General features: G+C 44.3%; 1 protein-coding gene across 1 annotated transcript in view; it reads right to left on the minus strand.

The window, feature by feature from the left end:
* Positions 1-10,898: 10,898 nt before the first annotated feature.
* Positions 10,899-25,179, minus strand: part of GRIK4 (glutamate ionotropic receptor kainate type subunit 4) — a 309,408-nt gene continuing 295,127 nt past the window's right edge. The window contains exons 18-19 of the mRNA XM_057748949.1: positions 14,588-14,706; positions 10,899-11,258 (exon numbers count right to left, since the gene is read on the minus strand). Of these exons, the coding sequence (XP_057604932.1) occupies positions 10,899-11,258; positions 14,588-14,706 (479 nt within the window). The remainder of the gene's footprint in view (positions 11,259-14,587; positions 14,707-25,179) is intronic.

Genomic DNA, 25,179 nt, shown 5'->3' on the forward strand with positions numbered 1-25,179 from the left:
AATTTCTGCCTTCTATTAGTTCAGAATCTTGTTGGATAAGCTCAGTGTATATGGAGAGAAAGGTAATAATGCAGTAGCGTACGATAAGAGCACAGTGATTCAAAAATACATAAAAAAGACTAAAAGACAAAATTTTAATATTGAGGGTCTTTAAGTATTTGACATTTGGAGTGGTTTTTCCTTCTACTCTTTTGGATTTTCCAAATTTTCTATAATGCATGTGTATTACTTTGTTAATCATAAAAAACTAAACTTTAAAGTACGAATTAAGTAGCAAAACAATAAAACAGAGATGTTGCAAAATCAAATTAAGATTCAGGGTCAAATAAGTGGCCCAGAAAGTGAGCTCCTTCAGTTTTAAAAGGCTTGTTTCTGTATCCTTCAGTATCTAGACAGAAATGTGCACTTAATGGATGGGGGATCTTTTCTGAAAGAACTTTTTGGACTATATAATAATAAATTCCTGCTGAATATAAAGTTTGGTGATTACATAATTCCTTATTATGTCTTTTGTAATCATCTTTCCTTATTAAATACATCTCTCCTATTATTTTGTAACTATGTGTCTCCTGTCTCTTCAACAAGATAATAATGTTTTGTGTTCTGTATTATCCCGCCTTACATTATAGTTATGTACATTTGTCTCCTCTTTTAAATGACACTTTGAAGGCACACCCCATGCCTGACAATCATAGGATCTCAAGGTTGAAATGAAAAGGACTTTGCTAAAAATAGTAAGACTCTAGAGCCGGCAGCTGCGTTCAAATCCTAGTTCCAACCCCTGACTTCTAAATAGCTGCTGGCCAAGTAAAATAATTTCTTTTTCTGTAACAGGAGGAAAATAATATCTTCCTGTTGTGAATATAAAAATAGCATATACAAAACACAGAGCATATTAACTGGCAATTATTAAGAACTCAATAAATGATAGATATTATTATCATCTTTTTCTTCTAAAACGGATCATCATAGCACATTATCTAGTCTGACCTACCACAAAATATAGGAATCCTCTCTGATATCCTTAATTTATTAAGGTATTTCTGATACCATCAACTTGCATACTCACAGTGATAGGGAACTCAGTGTTTTGTTTAAAGGTTCTTCTTTGATTGATCTGTATCCTGTATCTCAGCAATACACACAATTAGTTCTAGGGGCTACAGAGGATAAAAAGTCCACTGCCTTTTCCACATGACTTCATCCATCCTTACATCCTTCACCAGCACCCATGAATCTCCCTCCCTCCCTCCCTCCCCACCAGTGCAAACATAGCACTTAATAAAGGATGTTTGGTTTGAAAGGCTAGAGTTGCCTCTTCGGTCACAATGGCTTGGGTATCATTGAAATGCTAGAGTATGAACTAAAATGGAGTAACTGACTACTGGAGGATCCCTCCAGATTTACAAGCCTAGGTGGCAAACTACAAGATCTACGGGGCTTTATGTATAATTTTCCTCACTTACATTGTTATCTCTGATCACTGAACAGGACCCTCTCTCTGGAATCGAAAACAGAGCAGCTGGATATTTACATCAACTAAATGACCCTTCTGGTTCATTGACGTGTGCCGTATTAAAACCATCAAACTTCACTGCTGCCAATAATAAGAAACATCCTCAGAGAACCTAATAAAAAGTCTTCTTCTAGTAAAATTCCATCTCTAAAGTAATATATTCAGCATCTGTGCGATGCATCAGCGTTTGTGGTAGCAGGTTGTTTCAAAAACTAATGCAAAATATTAAGGGTGAACAAAGTTATAGAATTAAAGTGATTTGCCTGTTTCAACAACAAAAAAGCAAGAATCCTAGCTAATAAAAAATCAAGCATATGCAGAACCCTGCCTGTGTTCTATTCTTTCTGGAGTAGAACCCCCCAGATGGGATCAGGCGATGGGATGCAATGGAAGATACCCTGGTAAAGGAGACGAGACTGGGTTTCAATATTTGCCTTTTATTATGAGGCTTTGTCTTTTACTAGCTGTGGAATTTTGGATGTGTTATTTAACGTCCAGAAGCCTTCTTTTTCGCTCCCGGAAACAGTAATATTTAATTCAGAGGGCTATTATGAGGATGAAATAAACAAATGTTTGTAGTGCATTTGGTATGTAGCAGACATTGGAGAAAAGCTGGCTCTTTCCCTCTGGTCCCTTCCTTCTTTGATCTAAACACTAACATTTAGGAAAATAGCAGCATTTTTCTCAACTCATCAAAACTGGCCAGTCTTCCCAGAATAGTACTCAATCTACATGCTAGAGCTATAATTTGTTAACCTGTAAACCATCATGATGTTTTCACATTTAAGAAGCAAATCACCAAGGGGAATTTATTTCGGTTTTCCTGGCGCATAAGGAGGAAACTGAATTTGATTTTGATTATTTTGGTAAAGATGATCACATTTCTCCTGAGCAAGTACCACCTTGACGGACTTACATTGAAATGGAGAGCCCATGAACTAAGTTTGGGTGATTTTATTTTGGAGTAGAAATCACTTTTTGAGGATAATGAGGAGAGAAGGGAGAAGCCTGATTGATTTTTTCCAAAGCTGGTGTTGAAGTCAGGAGGCTGAACTCTTATAACCTCTATAGAAGGCATGTAGACAGCTGGAAGAAAACATTCCCTTGTACCAACTGGAACCACCTCTCCACCAGCTTACGAATATTATCAGTCTGCTGTCCCCACCAGGTTCAAGCTCAGTAAAATAAACAAAGTAGTATTTTTGCCTGGCATAAGTTATTAAGCTGTTCTATGCACGGTGCTTTAAATCGGGGATGTATTAGCATATTTCTGCCACGTGGTTTCAAACCTGCAGCATTTTTATAAACATTTGTTCTCAGTTGAATTTGCCTCATTCATTCATGCATTCATTCATGGGAACCAAATGTGTGCAAAGAATCCTACGCGCTGTGAATGAGTAAAAGACAGAAAAGGCATTTTCTCTGCACTTTAAGGGCCTTACTCTGGTAGGTGGGAGTAAGCACACAATGTAGGAAGTGATAAGGGACAGAGAGAAAGATTGGGAATGTTCAGGAGAGGGAGAGGTTATTACTGCCTTGGGGATGGGGATCATTGAGATGGTATTTGAGCTAGATCTTAAATATGGGTAGGCTTCCATTTGCAGTAACATGGATGGACCTGGAGATTATCATACTAAGCAAAGTAAATCAAAAAGAGAAAGACAAATACCATATGATATCACTTACATGTGAAATCTAAAATACGATACAAATCAACATATCTATGAAACAAAAACAGACTCACAGACATAGAGAACAGACTTATGGTTGCCATGGGGGAGGGGAGATTTGGGAGGGAAGGATTGGGAGCTTGGGATTAGCAGAGGCAAACTCTTATACGTCAGATGGATAAACCACTGTATAGCACAGGGAACTATATTCAATATCCTGTGACAAACCATAATGGAAAAGAATATGAAAAAGAATATATGTATATATATGTGTAACTGAGTCACTTGGCTGAACAGAAGAAATTAACACAGCCTCATAAATCAACTATTCTTTAATAAAACTGAAATACATATATGGGTAGATGCTTAATATCACTAATCATTAGAGAAATGCAAGTCAAAGCCACAATGAGGTATCACCTCACTCCGGTTAGAATGGCCATCATCAAAAAATCTAGAAACAATAAATGCTGGAGAGGGTGTGGCGAAAAGGGAACCCTCCTGCACTGTTGGTGGGGATGTAAATTGGTCCAGCCACTATGGAAAACAATATGGAGGTTCCTTAAAAAACTAAAAATAGAACTACCATATGACCCAACCATCCCACCACTGGGCATATACCCAGAGAAAACCATAGTCCAAAAAGAAACATGTACCACAATACTCGTTGCAGCACTATTTACAATAGCCAGGGCATGGAAGCAACCTAAATGCCCATCAATAGATGAATGGATAAAGAAGATGTGGCACATATATACAATGGAATATTACTCGGTCATAAAAAAGGAATGAAATTGAGTTATTTGTAGTGAAGTGGATGGACCTAGAGTCTGTCATACAGAGCGAAGTAAGCCAGAAAGAGAAAAAAAAATACTGTATGCTAACTCATATATACGGAATCTAAAAGAATGGTACTGAAGAACCCAGCGACAGGGCAAGAATAAAGATGCAGATGTAGAGAATGGACCTGAGGACATGGGGTGGGGAGCGAGGGGGAAGCTGGGACAAAGCAAGAGAATAGGATAGACATATATACACTACCAAATGTAAAACAGCTAGTAGGAAACTGCTACATAAAACAGGGAGATCAACTTGATGATGGGCGATGACTTAGAGGGATGGGATGGGGGAGTGTGAGGGAGTCGTGGGAGGGAGGGGATATAGGGATATATGTATAAATACAGATGATTCACTTTGTTGTACGGCAAAAACTGGCACAATAGTGTAAAGCAATGATATTCCAATAAAGAGCTTTAAAACATATCTATAGGTAGACTTTGACAATGGAGAGTTGAATGGGAAGAGCATTCCAGAAGCTGGACACTGGCAAAGCATAGGCAGAGGAGAAGAAAAGCATGGGATACACAGGATAAGTAGAGAGGAGGAAGTGGTATAGTTTGACTGCAGGGATGGAAGATAGGTGGGAGAAGTGTCAGGAGAAGGTTGAAAGATTAGGGAGGGCCTTACATCCTCTGGAAATAGTGGCAGCCTCAGCAAATCTGCTGTTTTATTTGCAACAAAAGATAAAAATGTAGTTGAATAAAAATCTAGTTTCTGAATTCTGTACCTCATTGGCCAACCTAACCACTTACATTTTAGCAATTTCATTGTCTGACTTTTCTGAAAATTATTTTCTGCCTGCAATGGGCAAGGCTATTGATGTGTGGAGGCCAGAGGAATGTCGACCTGCAGTGCCCTTGTTCTCACTGACTGTGATCTGTCACACTATCGGCAGAATGTTTTGCCTGGTCACTTATTTACGCTAGAGGAACTCTGTGGTGCAGTTGATGAGGGTGGAGGGGAAGAAGTTTGAAGAAGTCCGCTCAGGCATCTTATCATTCACCTGGGAATGGAGAAAAAACACCTTTTACTTCACGCATCTACATATGCGTTGGCTTAGAAATAAATTACATCCAAGATTGCTTGGTGAGAACTAAGGCACTAAAAGCCAGAAGACTAAAACCAGCAATGTTATCTAGAAGCACGGACAAAGGCTGAAGTGATCATGGAGAGTGTCTTCTCTCTTTTGAAATGGACATAAGGAGCCCTGACGGGAATCTGCGGGTCTATGTTAAGCTCTCTCTCTCCCTCTCTCTCTCTCTCTCTCTCTCACACACACACACACACACACACACACACTAGCTTAGTTTATATAAAGGGGAACAAAAACAGCACAGAGAAAAAAGTTTACGTTTCTCTGTACAGAAGTATTGTTCACTGGATCCCCTTTAAGCTAGTTTGTAAGTCCCACATTTAAGGGTGTGGGTGTGCACTGTCTCTGGTAACTCTGTCCTGTGCTGTTTACCTCTCCTTTGACCATCACATGTCACCAGGTCTTAATGATTTAGTGTGCTTTTCTATGCCCACTTGGTGCTACGGGATTACACGTCACATAGAAATGGAGGTTACATTCTATTATTTTTCATGGAAAAGCTACTAAGAATCTAAGCAGAACAATCCAAGTAGAATAACTTTCCAGGCGGACTCCACATGCTTCGGATAACTGGATGGTTTAATGGACTGAAAAGGAAAATCATTCTGAAGTTTCCTGTACATCAGAAATTTGGGGGTTTGGTTCTGCATTAATTTTTCACATTGGTTCCACACCTTCAGTTCTGTATTCACCTGCCTACCCCCAATTTAAAAAGTATTTGATCTTTTTTTTTAAAGAGCTCATAATCCACTTCAGATCATTTCATTGCTTATTTCACAGTTAGTCTTTTTGTATTCTGTAGGGCTAGGCTGTTCATCTCTACAGCTAATCCCACTAATACAACTTAAAGGAGCCCAGCAATGAGATAGTGGTGAAAATCTCTTAACAGTATTGGCAGGAAACAGGAAGAAGCAAAATAGGCAAGCTGGAATCCTGCAGAAAAGAACGCTGTGGGTGAAACAAAACAACAGCAACAACAAGCTATCTCTTATCAGGAGGGCACTGAATTCATCAACATGAATTAACCATGTTTCATTCCCAGAGAGATGAAGCGAAGTTTTGTTTTTCTAGACATCAAAAAAAAGATTTTTTTTTAACAACCCCAAGACACAAACAGTCCTGCTTCTCCTACTAAGCGGATCTCAACTACCTGGAATTTTTAGCCTCCCTGAACGTCTACGTGGTTTGTATTCCAAATCACACACTCCAGAACTTGGATATTTTGTGCTTTAATCCACTGTTTCTTACAGGTAAGTTTTGTCTTCCCAGACAGAGGACAGATAGTTTCTTCCACTTCGTCATTCTATCACACAGAATCTAATGTGGGGCTGTGTACTAAAGAAACACCCTCTCAAGGTTACTCTCCAATCTATGAAAAAGTCCCAGCAGGATGAGAGGTCTCTTGGTCCTTGTTTCCCTCTGACTTGTCTGCCATAGTCAAGAGAGAACATTGGGTGCAAGGGATACTGAGGAGGGGGCAGGATGCTTTAGCTAATTTTCTAGCAGGAGGAGAACTTATGTGTCTGACCTCCATCCTTTATAATACAGACTCTACATATTCTAACATTTGTAAATAGGGTCAATTCTCCAGACACAACACAGTCACAATGCACTGATTCTTTGACACGCTTCATTCAGTTCCGACCTGTGAAATATTTAGATGTGTGCTCTCACTTAATGCATGGGGAGACTGTATGCTCAATTTCTTTACGCCCCTTCTTTGGCTCTCAAATTTTCTGCCTTTTCTGATCAGACAGGTTGTTTTCCACTATATTCCCTTTGTAAATTTTTCTCTTTCTTGATCTCAGTGCTAGTTCTGCCATTTGTTTAATGGTAATACTCGTATTTTTTCATTCATCCTTCAGATTTGGAAATTGGTTTGAAATTAACAAAATTTGAATGATAACGTTTTGTTAGTAGTGACAGAACTTCTCTTGTCCAGTTGCTCTTAAATTACAATGGGGGTGTTGACCTCTTCAGTTTTAAAACTTGGAGACTTTTTCCTCTGGAAGTCATACCAGTCGTGAGACATGATAGCTAGCTAGCTAGCTAGCTAGCTAGCTAGCGTCTATATTTCTTCAATGAGAAGAGTTTTCTGAAGGCACGTTGTCACCAATCTTTGAGTCTTGCTGTAGGACTCCCAGGTGATCAGCCTCTGAGGACACTCCATTTGGCTGATGGTGGGGGATTTGCCTGGGGGTGGGAGAAGCCACCTTTCACAGACAGGCACAGGAGTAACTCAGGGCTACTAAAGGCTTAATTTCTCTCTTTGAGAGGCCCCATAGGAAGCACTAGCTTTAAGTGAAATCTTTATGAAAGGATTCCTTCTCTGAATTTTCCCAACAGGCCTCTTTGTTACTGCCCCAAGAGAGCCGCCTACCAGTTAGGGAATCAAATCTCCCTTATCGTGTCCAGACTGTTTTACTGCTGCGCACTCCCCATTGGTGGGAGGGCTGCAAGTGGTTCTCTCAAGCTTCACTCAAACCACTAACCAGTTGTGTCTGAAATGCCCCGGCCCTTTCTGCCCTCGTGTATTTGACTCCTACACCATGGGGAAGCCCCCCTTGGATTCCAAAAGAAAATTCAACTCCTTGGAATTCCAAACTAATAAACTTTCACAGAGGGGCCCTGGGTGGATTGGTTATCATGATATTTCGGTCTCACCTAACCAATAAGAGGGCTGGTTGGCAAGTTCCCAGGATGAATATTCTCATATGAGCATCGCATTAGAGGAAGCCAAAAGATTTTTGGCCATCTACATGCTCAACTTACACCCCACCTGGGTTCTGAGGTAGAGATCTTGTGACGGTTGGGGCCCTGCAAGGCAATTAAAAGAAATAAAGCAAAGTATTATATTTTAATTGATGTAATCTTCAAGCTCCCAGTGGAATCTGGGGTGATATCTGACTAGAGTTACCCTAGGTATCAATAGATGACTATTCTGTGAAAGTGCATTTAGGAAGACAAAACCCTATGAATCCTGAACTTCATTAATATGTGTATCCTTTGGGGGTGGGGGTGGGGGCTTGGCTCTGCCTCCAGGACTACAAATTGAAAGAAGCCACCTAGATTCTTCTGGGGTCTGAACAAAGAGCCGAAGAGGGTAAAGAATAGAGAGGCAGCGAGAGAAGGGCAGGTGGAGGGGAAGACAGAATGCGGGTTTCTGTTTTTATTGGCTTTCAGAGTACCTGGATTGCAGACACACCAAACCATTCTTTCCAAACCCAAACAGTTTTCATCCATCACTAACGTTTCAGGGTTTGTTTCTGTTTTATTGTAAATATTTCAGTCGAAGAAAGATAAACAGACAAGAAAAAACGGCTTTATACAGTATACAGAGTCAGATAGAAAATACAGAATGGAAAAGAAAGCCGACAACCAACAGATAAAAAAGTGGGCACAGACCAAGGAAGAGAACTAGCTAGTTGCAGATTCACTCACCAGCCTCAGTGAGGTGCAGCAATGGTCTCAGCAGCTGATAGACACTGCCTAGCGCTGTCAGTCTTATCTTTATTCCATGAAAGAAACAGACTTTATAAATGATTCATGGGGACATTTATTTCACTAATCCATTTAAAAAAGTTTGCTATTGATCAAGATATCCTGCTCATAAAAACGAGTTTTTTTTTGTTTTTTGTTTTAAAAAAACCAACCCTTCCCGCCCCACATGTGATCTGACAGTAGGGACCACATTGTCAGAAGCAAAGGATGGAGCTGTAGGTTGGGGCAGCATGGCACCATTGCGGTCTGCAGTCCATCGGCCTTCTGGTGCCCTTCCCACCAAATTCACGTTTCTCCAGGAGGCTCTAAGCAAGGTTTAAAAAAAGATTCATGTCCTGCGGAGCTTGCCGACATTTGATGGTTTAAGAGAGAAAAGTAAAAGGATTCAAATTCATGAGAGAGAAGAGGTCAGCCTAGGACAAAACTGGCATCCTTCATAGGAATCACTGGGGTACCCCCAGGATGGTAGCTCTAACAAATAGTCCTGGCACATAGCAGATGTCAACTTAATGTCGACCAGCAAAAGCATGGAATTAAGCTTGTCGTCTTCCAAAGGTGTCTTTATTTTAGTACATTCAGAACAGAAACAACGTGAGGACAAGTTGATTCAAGGCGGTGACAGTGGGGGAGGTGGTCGTAGTGGCTATTTAGTTCTTTCTCCCTCTGAATTTTCTAAGTTGATAAACAGAAATTGCATAGGATTTGTTTTCCATCAGAAAATGAAAACTCTCTGTGAAACTCCCAATTGGTGAAGCCGAGCAAAGGTCAAGCAGCTGCTGGGAAGCCTCACCCTTGCCATCAGATGAGTGCTCCAGACCCTGCAGACATCTCACAAGTAGAGAAGTACTAGCAGGCATCTCACAGCCTAGAAAGCAACAGTAACTCTGACTGTGTAGATGGAAGAGAAATGAGATGCTTCATGTAAAGTCATATAAGACGGGGCTACTGCTGATGTTCAGGTGAGGACTCAAGATTTTCATAGTTCCCAGGCCTGTGTACTGGCTACAAGACCCTGCCGGTCTCCCAGGAACCTGGCAAATTCTTGATTACTTAAAGTCTTTCCATATAATAAGCTCGCACACACACACACACACACACACACACACTCTTGCACCCAGGTCTCACAGCTCGTAGCAAGAAATCACCCAATCCATGATAGCCTTGAGGGGTGGGGTCTGACTTTATAGGCAGCTACTGAGTTTGGTTAGAAAGAAGTGCAGTTGTCAAAGTGTGCGCCAGACCAGCAGGGTAGCCCCATCCTTCCTCCCCTGTGAACAGCGCTTTCCAGCTGAAACCAAGGCCACAGTCTGGGGAAATTTGCATATACCTTCTCTGCTCCTTAAACAAGGCCCCGGGATACTTTGTGCCTTCTGCTCTCCTCCCCTGTCTCTCTTCTTCAGAGATCACAGTCACCAAAGACTAAATCAAACCCAATCATAGTGAAGTCTCTCTTTCAAGATGTCCCGGTAAACTCTGAGTTAATTGGTTTCTGGCATTTAAAAAATTACTTTGATGGGCCTTGATTTGAGACTCTCCACTTAATTCTTCCCAAGACCCTTCTCCCACACGCTCCGTACCCCCAGCCACCACACAGAAAGGAGAGTTCAGCACCTGGTGTCTGATGCACTGGCTGCTCACAGGCTAAAGTTTAGGAAAATGGTAACAGGGACTGCTGTGACTTCCATTCCTTAAGCCAGCCTCCCCCTCCAAGAAAGCGAAACAAAGGAACAGAACTGCGACAACAAAGAGGAAAAGAAGGGAAGGAGAGAAAACAAAATAAAAGAGTATTAACAAAAATATACAAATCCAGAAAAGAAAAACTTCCCTGTTGAGTTTAATTTTTTCTTTTTTTTTCCTGTAAGAACTAGACCCAGGGTACAATGGCCCCTTCCTGGGCAGAAATGCCACTGATGATGCCACCAATTCATTAGACTGTCTGGGCAGGGACTCCCCCACCCCCACCCCCACCCCACCCCGACTCTGTAGTTTTGGCGGGAGGGGAAGGCCCACTGGGGGAAGAGGGGGCTTGTGGCCAGGTGGGAGAGCGTCCCTTGCCACTCGGGCATAGTGTCTCTGGGTGGGCCCAGCTCCCCGGACCCGGGCGCCGTCTCCAGCTGGGGCGTCAGGCTCTTTGATCTTTTTGTAAAGTTACTGGATCCAGAATCCGGAGAGAAAGGTGGATGCTGTACAAGTCCCGGGGCCCGGCGGGCAGCGGCGCCGGCCCGGCGCATCTGGCCTCCGCAGCGGGCCCGGGAGCGGAGCATCCTCTGCGGCGGGGCTACTCGGGCTCGCTGCTGTTGGTGGTCTTCTCCCACTCCAGGCTTTCCTCGCTGCGCGCCGGCGACGGCCGCGCCCGCAGGCCCTGGAAGCGGCGGCACTCGGGGCACACGCGGACGTGCGTGCAGCCACGGGCCACCAGGGCGGCCTCCTGGGCCAGTCTCTGCGCCAGCTGGTCGGGCTCCCCGGCCCCGCACAGCTTGCCGTTGCTGAGGGTCACTGTGCCCCGGGGACGGCGCTGCTCCTCGGGGATGGGGGGCCGGGGCGGAGGCAGCCCGGCGCGCCGTCGGCGCGGGTGGACACTGTCCTGACACAGGATGATGCTGCGCAGCTCGCTCACCATCTCCTGGCAGACGGACACCTGGAGGACACGAGGAGGTCACAGCCCGACCTCTCAGGACCAGCCCCCGAGGGTCCCCTGCGGGCTCGTTCCAGTGAGCGATTTGGCGACAGCGTTTCAGAATTAGATCATCTTACGTGATTGAAGGCCTTTCAATCCACCTCCTCACTTCCACCAGCTATTTAATATTCAAACAACCTCTATACCATCGTGTCCAACAGCCGTGCTAGCTGGTTGCCTCGCGTTTGAACACCTTCAAAGACAATGATCTCACCATGCTGGGAAGGTGCCCCTACAATTTTTGCACATTTCCCTTAAACGCTGCTTCCTTCTCCTGACTTCATTCCTCTCCCTGAAATTTTCATCCATTGATCCCAGTTAAATTTGGACTTTGAAGCTGACTAAATAAATAATGCCTCTACCGGATGTCAGTCTTTCAAGAATTTGAAAAACCAACCATGTCTCCATGAACATTCTGTTCTCAGGCTGAAGAGTCTCATTTCTTTTAAACAGCTGGTTATGGCTGGAAAGCTGGATTCTAACAATAACTATAATAACAAAAACAACAGCAATTTACTCCTGTAGCTCTGCCATCTCCTGATAAGAAAGTTTTGGGTCCAACTGTGTTTCAAAATAGTTTAAATTTTGACAAGGTAATACAATGCACATAAAATACATTAAGTATCACTTCCAGTGGGGTCCTGGAAAGACCCTATATCCAAACACATTAATATTCCTGTGGCAAAATGTATATACGCTCATAGCAAGTGAGATAAAGACCAGAAACATTAGCCTCACACAAGTCCAAGTCAAGATTTGTCACCAAAAGCATTGGCATCAAACTTACAAAAAACTTGGAACTTTCCGAGCTTTTCTTTAGGTTTCAGGATTGTGGATGAAGAATCTGGAGCCTGTACCATGACTACTACTGTTATACCCAATTCACAGATGTGGAAATGGAGGCTCTCAGAAATTAGATACCTTGCTAGAAATTACTCGACTAACAAATGGCTGACCCAGAATTCGAACCTAAACCTACATACTGCAAAGCGCATGCATGCCCTGTCTAGTTCTCTCCTCTGTGCTGGAAAGGACACTTCTTCTCACCAGGATGGCAGAAGCTTTCTATTCTTTCATGTTCTTTCTTCCAGTCTTTCTGTTCTATCAATAGGACAGTTGTTCTACCATAGTCAAATAGCTAACATAGCCTTTACTCTTCTTTCTAGATGTTGGGAGAGCTTGAACTCCTCACTGAATTTTTCAAAGTACATCCAGACCACGGGCGGGCTCTTGGGAGAATAACCCAGCATGCACAGATCCTCTACCTGAAGCAGCTACAGAGAAGTGCAATCCCCTAATGGAACACAGCCTGCGTTAGGACTCGAGACCTGGTTTCTAGGTCCACGGTTGTTACCAAATAGTAGAGACTCTATGCAAGTCACTTAACTGCTCTGTGCTTCTAATAATAATTACCACAAAAACATCACCATCTGCCTAATCTATTATATGTGACAAAAACATAAGGACATATATTTATTGACTGTCAACTAAGTATCAAGCACAGTGCTTTGCAGTGGAAATACAAACACAAGAGACTCAGTTCTTACATTCAGGCAGCGCAATGTCTAGTAGCCAGGCTGATACGAAAATAATGACTACACAGTGTGTAAGTGTTCTATGTGCTGGTTACAGGGTGGTGGAAAGGAGGAAGAATGAGCAACTTTTCTGGTCCAGAGAAGAAGGTGGGAGAACTGGAGAAGTTTTCACAGGGAAAGGAATACCTGAATGAGGTCTTAGGAAGAAGTGAGAGCACCACCATTTAAGGAGTGGACAGAGGCAGAAAGCCAGTGATGCTGGAGAGGGAAGGAGGGGGAGAGGGGAAGCAACAGAGCTTGGAGCAGGCAAGGCGAGTGAGGAGAGAGTTCTGGAGGGGACTGTCCACTTCATCAAGGGCCACACTGAGGTCCAATAAGGCCCAGTGGGTTCTCTTTTGGTTTTGTTCATTGGGAGGGGTCAGCCCTATTAGCCATGACCTTTCAGTGCGGGAGTGGGGAGAAGCCAGCTGCCCTGGAGTGAAGCCCGAATGGGAGGTGAGGATATGGAGATGGAGGTGAGGACATGCAGAGAGAGGCAGTTGGATCACCTGGGTTTGCAAGAGGAGAGGGGTAGGGCAAGAGCAAGAGTAACATGGCTATTATTTGAAAATATGGGATAAATGTGAGCTTATTTTTGGACTTGGAGGAGAGAGCAGGCAGAAAAGATAAAGGAGAAAAAGAGGATAATCCTAGAGGAGCTGAGGAAAGATGGGATTAAGGCAGAGATGGAGGGGTGACCAAAACATCTGTGGCAGTCCCAGGGGTGGCTCCAGATGTGGATAAGGTTTTAGGCAGGGATTTTAATTTGGGGCTGATCACTCCTGAGTTCTTGGTGAGGCAGGAGGTAAAATTAGTCACAAAGGAGCAAAGGTATGTGAGGAGTGGCTGATGGCTTGGAAATCCTACTGGGATGGGGAAAGAGGCTGAGCACAGAAAAGGAAGAGACTGGTGCCCAGTGTTGAATTGAGGCCCTACATGAGGCTGGACCACATGCATAGGTTTATAGGGATGCTGTACTCTTCTGTGCAGTTATATACTGTTAGGAGCTGTTTCTCCAGTGTCAATTAGGGAAGGAGGTTTTAGGACCGGGAGTTGGGAGATTGAGAAAGAAGCCAATATTCTTTAAAAACCAAATAGTGCATGTTGCATGCAAGAAGGTAGAATGGAGGTAGGATGGAATAAAGTCTTATGCCTCCTTCTCAGACTCTTCCATCTGTGTGAAGTTTATATTAACCCAGTTTCTAAGCCACAGGTCTGGGAATTGAACTTATTCAAAATCCTTGAGAAGGAAGATGTCATTTTGAACTCTCGTGAATTGGGATATCTTTACACAGCTTACCTGCAAAGCAAAAACATACTTACGATGGACGAACCAAAGCCATCGTCTCCATTAGTAACCTGGTACTTTCACCTGTTTTTCCTTCTAATGCTACATCTTAAATCATAGTTGTGTAAGTCTTCATTGTTCATAAAGCATTTTTCACAGATTTATTGGCTGGGCTGTTTCAAAGACGAGTCTGAAGCCCAGAGAGGTTATATGCCCTTTCCGTGGCTGCATAATTAGTAAGGGATGAAGCCTGAACGCTGATCTCCTGCCCTCAAAACCGGGATTCCTTCTGCTATGCTGTCCTGTGGGCGCCCCACCCTCCTGTGGGATTTCACAAGTTCTGTCTGAAATGACCTTTGTCCCCGTGTGAGCCTGTGAACTTTGCTCTGCTGGCCAACATTACAGGTCATACCCCTTAGAAGGTTTACCTCAGTCGCTTCTGAGTGCCGGAGAGTCCATAAAAACTCCAACATAGCCATAAAAATGGCCACGATTAAGCCACAAATAAGAACCACAAAGATTCCACCAATATTCTCCATTCCCAGTCCTGTAAGAAAGTGAGAACAAGTTAAAAAATAGTGTAAAAGAGCTAGGAGACATACTCACTCGACTGCAAATGCTGAATGACCAGAACTGGAGCCTTATAGACATTTTACACACATCTTCCTTGAGATAGAAATATTCTTTTGAAACAAGAATGCAGCATAGCTGGAGCAGAAGAGGGGAGGGGGATTTAGATGCAAGGAGGATATTGGTGAGGAGTTTTCAGGGTGGGAGGGGCAGTCATTTTTTGAAAAGGGCTCAGGCAAAAACTGATTTAGCACATAGAGACATGATACCAAAATGCCGGTAAATTTCAGCAGTTTCATAAAAATTTCATCAATCTTCCTAATACTTTGTTTGTTTGATATAAAGCAATTGTTGTAACCAAACTGTGGCTAGAAAAAATTGTGTTTACTTAACTGTGTCAGTGTGTTACTAAAATACTTAACTTGGAAAGTAAAACCTTTTATCCCACCAGACCAATGGTCCCAAACCTGGCTGCCACCAGAACCACCTCGGAAGCTCATTAAAAATATAGATTCCTAGTCCTTACACCAGACAAAGTGAACCCCTATCTCTGGAGATGGGGCCCAGCAATCTGTATTTTTAAATGCATTTCAAAGTGATTCTTTTCCAACCAGGCCTAAAATTTGTTTGCAGATTTTGGGAAGCATTGTACATGGCCATGTTCCTTGAAGTCAGGTGCAGGTTCTGGTTGTAACCTCACTGCCTAGCATGATACCTGACATGTAATATATACTCAATGGATATTTCTAAAGTTATATAGTTGTTTCATTTCCACAGTGTCAAACACTGAGCTAGCTATGTAATTGGATGCTTTTTTTTTTTTTTGGTACTCAAGAAATCCAAACTTTAGGGGAGTGTCAGAAACACGTAAAACTCTGATTCAACAGGAGCCACAGTCATAAATCAAAACGCATCTTTTATCCTAGAAAATGCCAAGAGGGTAGCTTCCATCCTGTGCTGTTGGAATGCCTGCACATTTGAGTGTTTGTTCAACCAACAGTGCCTTCACGGGACATGGAGCTGCGTTGGTGTCAGGCAGAGCCAGTGTCATACAACACTCAGATGAGCCATGGATCAGGAGCAGAAACCTAACACTGCTTCCTGCACTTTAGAAAGCTGGAAAAATGGCCCTACCTAGCCACTTTAAGATGCCTTGGGTTTTCTCTCCCAAAGCCTCAAGTGGATGTCTGTTGATTTTTTGTTTTGTTTTAAAAATAACACAGCCAGGCACAGCCCTGCCTATGCTAATAATCTGCTACAAGGTCTCCAAGGGCTCACACCATGAATGCACCCAATGAATTATATACTCTGGTCTGCAGGTTCGCACAGCCAATTCTTGAGGACCTGTGTGAATAAACATATTCTATTGTGAATAATCAAAAACAGGAGATGACTTAAAAACTCAGTTCTAAGGGAAGGCACACAGGGTTTGGAGTAGATTTCTACCTTTCAGGAGGAAGGTGCTTGGGCTTCATTTGGTCACCTGCCCCTCTAACCTGGAACCACTTGAGCAGGTTTTTGACCTTAGGAACATCAGGGGGACAAAAAAGGCACTTAAGAGGGAATGTGCCAAGGATCTAGCTGGGTTGTCCAGCCATAGCTTCAGGGGTGGTGAGAACCAGGTTTTGGGATGTGCATCTGAGCATCATGGACAAACTAGTTTCTCCAGCCGGCCCTGTGGAGAAAGGGCTCCCCAGAGAAGGGGAAGTGATAACTGATACCAAGGATGCCCACCTGTTCAGGTAAACAGAGCCTCAAGTGACTGGTGAGGTACCACAAGACCTTCCTATCACCTTGGTATAGCTCTGCCTGATGTAGAAAGAGACTAGGATTCCCCTCGAAAGGCTTCAGCCTTCCCTCATGTTTCTGCAGAGGTGTCCTCCCCTCCTCAGGTCCAATTCTGCCTTCTGGGCTCTAGTGTTTCCCTGCTGACCTCAGTCACTGCCCCAGCCCTCCCCAATCTTTCCCCCTCCACTGACTCTTTCCCTGAGAGCACACACACTCACATCTTTCCCTGCTTAAAGAAAAATACAAAATCCTTCCTCCTCTTCAGCTCTGTCTTGTGACTACCCTTCTCTTTCCTTCCTTCCCTAGCCAGGCTTTTTGAAACAGTTTGTCTATATCAGAACTATTTTAAGACAGCCCTTCAAACGCTTACATTTGGAGGCCCCATCTCACATGAAAGCAAGTAGGAGAAAATGCACCCACATCTTACGTTAAATGCATTTTTAAAATTTTGCTTCTGATGTGACAGAGTGACAAGCAACAGTTAATGTATAATTGGCTGTGATTTCTCAGCAGTCGCTGCGCATACGAGAGAATGTTTGCAAAAGGAGAAAAATCAAACCGAAAAAAATTGTTTCTAAATGTAATGAAGTTTTTATGAATATTAAATTTAAAATTTAATGAAGTTGAAACAATGTTACATTTTGGAGATATTTAATTACACGTGTCTTCATTTAATTTTGCAGTTTTCTTTTTGCATTTTGAAGCTAATAATTTTTTTCAGACCTCAAACATAACTCTGGATGCTTGAAAAGATTTTAGGCACTAGGTGGTCTATGGTATCTGAAGGGGGAAATGTTCTGAATTCACTTGTGTTCTCTGGAATATTCACTCATCCCATGAAATTTTGTCTTGTAGCACTAAAACCAAGCTCACTGAGGTGACCAATGAACATTTTGTTTCTAACCTATCAGAAATTTTCCAGTCCTGATGTTCAGTGACCTCTTGTAATACTTGACATTGTCAACCACACCCCCTTCTTGATATTTTTTTTTTTTGTCCAAGCTTCGAGGCTTGTGGGATCTCAGTTCCCCCACCAGGGACTGAACCCGGGCCACGGCAGTGAAAGCGCTGAATCCTAATCACTAGAGCATGAGGGAAGTCCCCCTTCTTGGCTTTTTAAGACGCCACTGCTCTCCTCCAATCTTCTCAATCACCTGTGCCTGCTCAGAGGTATATTTTCCAATTTTCCTGCATTTGATCTCTTTGCCTCTCCTCCACGCACTGTCCTGCTGATTTTACCTCTTAAATACTTTTCAATTTCTTACCTTCTCTCTATCTCTCCTACCACTTCCCTAGCTCAAGCCCCCACCATCTCTTGCTTGGACTTTGGCAGCATCTCCAAAATGATTTCCCTGCTTATAGCTAAGTCCTCCTCAACTTTACCATCCACATAGTTGCCTGACTGATCTTTCTGATCAGATGCTTTCTGAGACATCATGTATCACTCTGATATTGCATAAAATAACCATTAGTTTAATGCTACATATCTGGGTTTCCCACTAGACTGTAAGTCCCTTGAGAGGAAGATCCATATCTTGTTCAACTCTGTAACCCTTGGCCCATCATAAGAGCCCAATAAATGTTTGTTGGAAAAATAAGCCGAGAGAAGGAGGATAAGGACATCCCTGCTATAGAAGTCTGCACTATCCAAAGCTTTGGATTCATACTGTGATATGTATTCATTCCTAATAAAAGCTGTTTAAGATACTAATAAAGTGGGCCAGCCCTCGTGGAGTGCTCCCAGCCTGGTGACAGAGGCAGGTGGCCCAGACTGTACTGAGTGGCTGGCCCAAGTGGGACTGACCGTGACATGGACAGTCTACAGCATGGACTTGACCATACCTGGCCCCAGGCAGGTGCGGGGGGTGTGGGGGAGGGTTATAAACGGACAGGTGATCTGTGCTGGGATAATCTTGATCAGATCAGGGAGAGCTCCTTGGAGGAGCTCAGGTTTGAACAGGATGCTGGTAGAAACCATGAGTCACTGAAACACCCCACAGCCTCTCTTTCCCAGATTCTCGCGTTTCAGGGCCAGCATGTTAATCATGGGTGTCGGCTCCAGCGCGCTGACTCCTGGCTGAGCGGCCCCCTCCTCTGAGGAGCGGGGCTTGTATACCCGCTCGTGCCTTTAGGAACTTATTGGAAAGTGGAAGCAAGAATAGATTGCTGGCAGAGTCGGAGCTGAGAAACAGATGGAGCGGGGAGCGGGAAGTGGAGTCAGGCGGGAGCAGCGGTTCCGTTAACACTGTCATTTGTCATTCTCCTAGAAGTCAGACGCCTTCCCCAGCGCGCAGCCATCACTCAGAGGAGCCTGTCACGTGGCCTCTCTCCAGGCTGACCCCCAGGCCGACCCCCAGGCCCTCCACACCTGCGGGGGACTCATCTCATCACCCCCCTCCCCCTTCTTCAGACGGGACCACACAGCAGCCATCCAGACAGATGGCACTCAGACTGAGATTTTCTCCTGACACTTGAGTCTCTGAGCCTCAGCTAGGTCCTAGCAATAAGACTGTATTAACTGAAATAGGATCCAACTCTGCCCACAAGCTCCTGGTTGCTTAAAGACTAACTCTGGTGTCACTCACAGATTGCCCACAAATACAAACGATGGTTGACAAATGCAAATGAAGAACGTTGTGTCTAGAACTACAGAGAGGAATGGCTACCTGGAAGGGATATCTCTGAATCTCCACCCCCCCACCCACCTGCTCTGCCTCTGGTTCTGACCAGCAAATAGTCACTTCTTGGATTCAGGTGCACGTATATCCCAGGCCTTAAAACCCATGCATATCTCCAGATGGCACTGTGGAAATTGGCAACTGCAGGGACGCTCCTTTTGAATGGGAGCCTGGGAAGCAAAGAGGCAGAGGCCACAGGAGCCAAGGAGCAAGTGCAGAGAGAGGAGAGACTGGTGCCACAATCCCATCAAGGGACAGTGTGTTTCATCTTCGACGCTGGTCAAGACATCTTTCTTGAGGAGCTTCCATGAACTGAGCACTACGCTAGGTGCTGAAGCTCGGTGCAGCTGAAGCTCGGTGCAGTCTTCCACATTGAACACATCTGACGAAAACATGGATTCTTTGACCAATATGACGCTCAAGCACTTACTCATTCAGAGCTACATTTACCTATATCCATGCAAATACATTAAGGGGTCCCATCTTCACAGACTTGTTTGTTGTAAATAGCAACTTCATGTGCTCGTAAGTGAGCTCACCTGTATGACCTTCCCAGAAAATATAAAGTGAATCGTCATGTTTGCACTGCTGAGGACTGTCAAATACTAAGTTTGCCATTTCTTCTTCCATTGACCATGACATCTGTTGACTAGACCTAGCAGATTCTGGAGACAGTGATGGCAGAAGGGTAGGGAAAAGGACACAGAAGAGAAGAGGGATAGGAGAGGCATCTGGTAAATTTTGCAATTTTTCAAGATACAAGTTATGGGAGAGTCACTTTATAATTTATCACAATATGAGCTCAAGCGCCTGATTTAAAAAAATTTTGCTATCTCATTCAGTTATCATTAAAAATATGAAAAAGAAGGTCCACTATTGGCATTTTACGGTTAAAGAAATGGAAATTCAGAGAACGTCAAGAATTTGCCGAAGTGTTCAGAGTTCAGATGTGAAATCTAGATAAAGCTGACTGCCCAGCTAATGTTTATAAAAATAAAGCTGACCTTTATGAATGTTTGCTATGAGCCAGCTTACCAGGCTCAACATTTTAATTCAATCTTAACAGTTGCCCTGTGAAACTGGCACTACCCTTAACTCTATGTTTCCAACAAGGAAACCAAGGTACTGGAGTCAGGTAATTTGCCCAGGGCCCCTCGGCTGGCCAGGGGAAGTGCCGGATCCAAATAGAAGCCAGAGCCTGAGCCCATATCCCTACCCCACACCACTTGTCCCTGTAACTTGGGCCCATATCCCTACCCCCACATCACCTCCCCCGGAACTTGGGGCCCCCATGGTCCCTCATGCTGCAGGGGTGTGATGACAGAACTCAGCCTGGCTCCCTGTGACTGAATTCAATCCTAGGACCACCCCCACCCCCGCCCTGAGTGACTGGGGAAGTGTGACCTATGTGTGGGCTATTAGTTCCACTTATAAAATCCCCTTCTCTCCTTGGGAACATTACAGCAAATGTTTGAATCGGTGATCCACTGACTTAATCTTGGCTCACTTTCCAGACACAGTGGGGCTGTGGTCTTTGTAATTGCTGACCTCCTTTGATGCAGACACACTGGGCCAGGGTTTACCTCTGTTCCTGATCATGCTTTCTGGCACCCCCTCCCCTCCCGGAGTTTCCCCGTCTCTTAGCAGTCAATCTGACTTGATTAGGAAGAGGCTTCCTCTGCAAGCATCACTTCGAGACACTATCTAAACTCCCATATTCAGGTTTCCAGTCTTCGCCCCCTCCAGAGAAACCAGAGAACCAGGATAATAAAGCTGGCCCCCAGGGAAGAAAGAGAAAGGAAAATGTCCCCACAATTCCCCCCACCCCGCCTCATCATTTGCCCTCACTCTTGCTAAGATGTCTCACACTTTCATTCCCGCCGTGCCAGACAGCAAACTTCCTGCTCTCTAAGGATTTTGTGAGTCAATGCCAGGGACCTCTTTTCCATCCTTGAAAGGGGACCCTGATTTTCACAGCCTGCTGGTGTATTTATGTTCCTTTGAAGCCTGATTGTGAGCTTGTGTTTTTCAAGATAAAAGTATTTAGTTTCCTTGGAATTCACCGACTACCTTTTTGTCTGGCAATTGTTCTGCAAAGCCTGCGGTAATCCAATCCCCTTGAATTGGGATGCCGGCCTCTGTGACTGGCTAGCGATAGTTCTTTTTATAGGAGTTGAGTGAGAAAATAAATAAAATAAGTGTTTTTGAAGAGACAAGGCAGAAGAAAATGAAACAGGTTGGAATGGCGCCTGCTTCTTTCCAGAATTGTCCAGTCTTCCACACACTTGGCCATTGCGTTTTTCAGCTGTGTGTGCAGGTAGCCAACCACTGAGCTATAGGCAGGGAAAGAAACAGGGGGAGATGAAGCCAGGGGTAATGTTGTAGTTCTCACCAGAGCCAAGTAAGACCTGGCAGAAAGACTTAGATTGGTGGCATCATCCCAATGTTAGGAGTCTTCTCTGGAATCTGGCAGTGATACCGGAGCTGTAATATTAGATTAGAAGTGGAGTAGCATCAGATCTTTTTCTTTGAAATTTCTCACCTTTTAATAGGATAACAAAATAGAAAAGGATTATGTGAGGCACGGCACATTGTCTGGGACATTCTAACTGATGTCACTCTCAGTTTCAGAGGTCTTTGAGAAAAGGACCGCCCTCATAGTTCCCTTTCACCTCCATTCCTCTCTGCCCGCTCCATCTCCTGCTCCTTTCTTTAGGCACATGTGGAAGCCAAGTGATTCCAATCATGAAAAGAAAGATCCCCTAGGAGCTGCTGTGGAAAGCAAATGAAAAGGACTGCCCTTTGTTCAATTTGAGACGCAAGAAAAAACATGGTCTCGTGGCTCCATTCCTGGCCGCCGTGAAAGACCTAAAGGAAGAGATCTTTCAAGCCATGCTGGTCCCTGTTCTTCTGTCACAGGAGGGGGTCTCTCAAGCAGAGTTATATTCCGGAAGTCTGATGGCTCATTTGTCACAGAGAGACCAAGCAGTGGTTCTGCTCCTTCCGGGCTAGTGCCTCTGGCCTGGCTTGCGGGAGGTCATGTGGACTTTTGCTCAGCCAGGAAGTCTTTTAGCCTCTCTGAGTAACGTTTGTCTGGGTTTCAGCCACGGCAGAAATGGGGCCACTGCTGGCACTAGCTGCTGTGGCTGGGCTGGGAGCCGAAGCCCGGGTTCTTATAGTGATTTGCACGGTATCTCCCAGGCGGCCCCCTCTTGGACATCGCCGCTTATTAATACAGTTTCCTTTCTTGTTCCCAAGGACAACCACATGAGGCAAGTTAACATTGGCCGGTTGATAGAACCCGAGCATCTTTTGAAGCACGTGGGACCCGGGCAGGATGACTTCCATTGTTTATTTTCCCTCTTCATCTGCTCATGGGGACCGAATGTTCCCTCTTCATCCTTGCCAGGGAACATTCAGTCCCCATGTGCAGAGTGGAGAGAAGCCTCCTGCTCCCTCTTTCCATCTTCCCTGGGAGCCTGCTTTCCCTGTCTCTCCTCTCCATCCATCCTGAGCTCCACTGTCAGACCAGTCTTCCTAAACATCTGTGGAACGGGGAAGAATATCCCAAGTCAACCACTCTGCAAAGATGACAACTTAATTTTTCTATAAAGGTACTGAATGTCTACCCCAAACACACATTTCCACCTGATTGCCAAAAATGTTGAGACTGCTTTAAATTTTAGGTTTACATTCAGTTTACATTCAGTTAGATACAGTGTTTTCTCTGTTCCCCCTTCACTCCTGGATGTATTTCAGGTCTGGGGTTGGGAAATCTATGCGTCGTGGGGGTGGGGTTAGGTGTTGGGTCTTAATGCCAGATTCCACTTAGATTTCCAATATCCTGGTCTGGGGCCCAGGAAATTGTGGGCCTGTCTCTGGGACCTCTCTGCCCTGAGTCCCCATGGGCCATCTCTCATGCCCCCACTTCACCATGGCATGACACATACTTCTTGGGCGTGTCAAACTCCAGAAGTAAGCAAAAATCTCTTTACAGCTTGGTATCCCCAACGAATCTAGGAGTTGTCTCTAGCACTCTGCACCTCCCAGCAGGTCACAAGGCTCCTTCTCAGGGACCTTCCACATTCTAACACACCCTTTCCTGCTCAGAAACTCCCTGTCCCAGTATAGCACCTTTTTATCTGGTTTTCAGACTGGGTGGCCTGGCTTTTTGAGCTTTCTAGTGTTAGTTTTATGCAAAGCTTCCTTCAAGTACTGGCCTTCTGTATTCCAAAATATTGATACTTTTTTTTTAGCAAATCAAAAACCATGGCTTCTAAGAACATTTTCTTTTCTGAGTTGGAATAACTTCTTTTGGAAGTTAAAGCCAATAACTCAACTCTGTTCCTCCCGAGGCAATGACTGTCCCCTTGGACCATGAAAGCCACTGACGGCACAGAATTCCATCTGCAGCACCTGCTTTCTTGATGCCACATCTCACCCCAGAACCTTTGAGGTCTGCCACCAATGCCTCCAACCTGGTCCAGTGTGCTGTTGGTGGGCCAAGGCATATGCAAAGCTCTGAGGTGTTTATAGGGCATCTTCCTGGGACAGCTGACTTTACTTAGAGTTTAGAAGTGAAAAGCATTTGTCTACTATGTTGTCACATTATGTGGTCAGATGCAAAATTCACATGTGTTTTTAGAATAAAACAGTAGAGGAAATTCCAAACATGTGGGGCTGCTTTAGACTGTGTCCCCAGACCCCCAAAAGTGCACACTCAGTGTCCTCTGCTATTAATTCCTTCCCTGGGAAAGTTTGGGACATACTGGTTTGAGGTCCACATGCCTTCACCTGGTTTTCAGTGCCCTCTTAACTCCAACCTCATCCTACTTATCCAAACCAATTTCTGAGTGTGATAACTGAGCTCCACAACCTTCCTAAAGCTGTGACTCCTAATGGACGCTTCATGGTCCAGGCCCAACCCCTCTGTAAAGCTTCCCGGACTACCGCGCAGAATGAATCCCTTTCTTCTCTGGGCTTCATAACACTTTCTGTCTGGCTCTAAGAAAGCATTCCTGCAGTGCAACCATTACAGTGACGATCTGTGCCCCTCTCTAGTTCTAAATCTCTTGAGGGCAGGGCCATGTCTCACTGCTTTTCTTACTCTCAGAGCCCAGAACAGTGCCTGATACACAGTGATCTACACTGTTTGTTGGATGCAATGGGGGCTCTGTGAACACTTTCCATCCAACACCAGGTGTCAGGACTCCTGTTTGGGGGAAAAGAGACTTAGGAAGTAGGACCAGTCTGGAGGTCTTTGAGATGATTGTCCATTCATTCATTCATTCATTCATTCATTACTGGTTCATCTTACATCAAATACTGATGAAATGTCACATGAGATGCTGGTCACTGGGATAGAAAAATAAATAAGACACAGACCCTGCTCTTGAGTTTTTCATAGTCCATGGAGGTCAAATGTCAATAGACAAACTAACGTCCTAAGTGTTGATCTTAGAAGAGCTATGTGGCCTTGAGGAACAGAGTGGACAGGTGTACTTGTGGCTGTGGCCACTATTCAGACCTCGATTGTTTCTTTAGGCCTAGATTTTAGAATAAAATCAGTTCTCATTTCCTTTATGTCAGGTGCTCTGCTGAGTGTTTAACATGATTTATCTTGTTCAGTCCTCACGATAGCCCAGGAAGTGGCATTATTATTTTTAGCTCTATTTTCCAGAGAAGGAAACTGAGGCTTAAAGATGTCTCATAGTGTTTATAACAAGGCCATCTATGGACTGGAGTCCATTTGACCCAGCACTCATGATCTTGAACCCTGTCCACACTGCCTCATGGGACAGAACCAACCTAGTGGCTGTTAGCAGAACAAACAGGTATACAGGAGGGTAAAAGTTTGATAAGCCCCATTCTTGGAGTGGGATGGGGGGCAAGGCGGGGAGCCCATTGGACTTCGGGTGAAATCTTTAATGGCAGAGAGATGATCTAAATTGAGGTCCCTGAGTGAAAACGGTAAGGTCCCAGCT

The sequence above is a fragment of the Hippopotamus amphibius genome, chromosome 9 (genome assembly GCF_030028045.1).
Source record: "Hippopotamus amphibius kiboko isolate mHipAmp2 chromosome 9, mHipAmp2.hap2, whole genome shotgun sequence".
Classification (NCBI taxonomy): Eukaryota; Metazoa; Chordata; class Mammalia; order Artiodactyla; family Hippopotamidae; genus Hippopotamus; species Hippopotamus amphibius.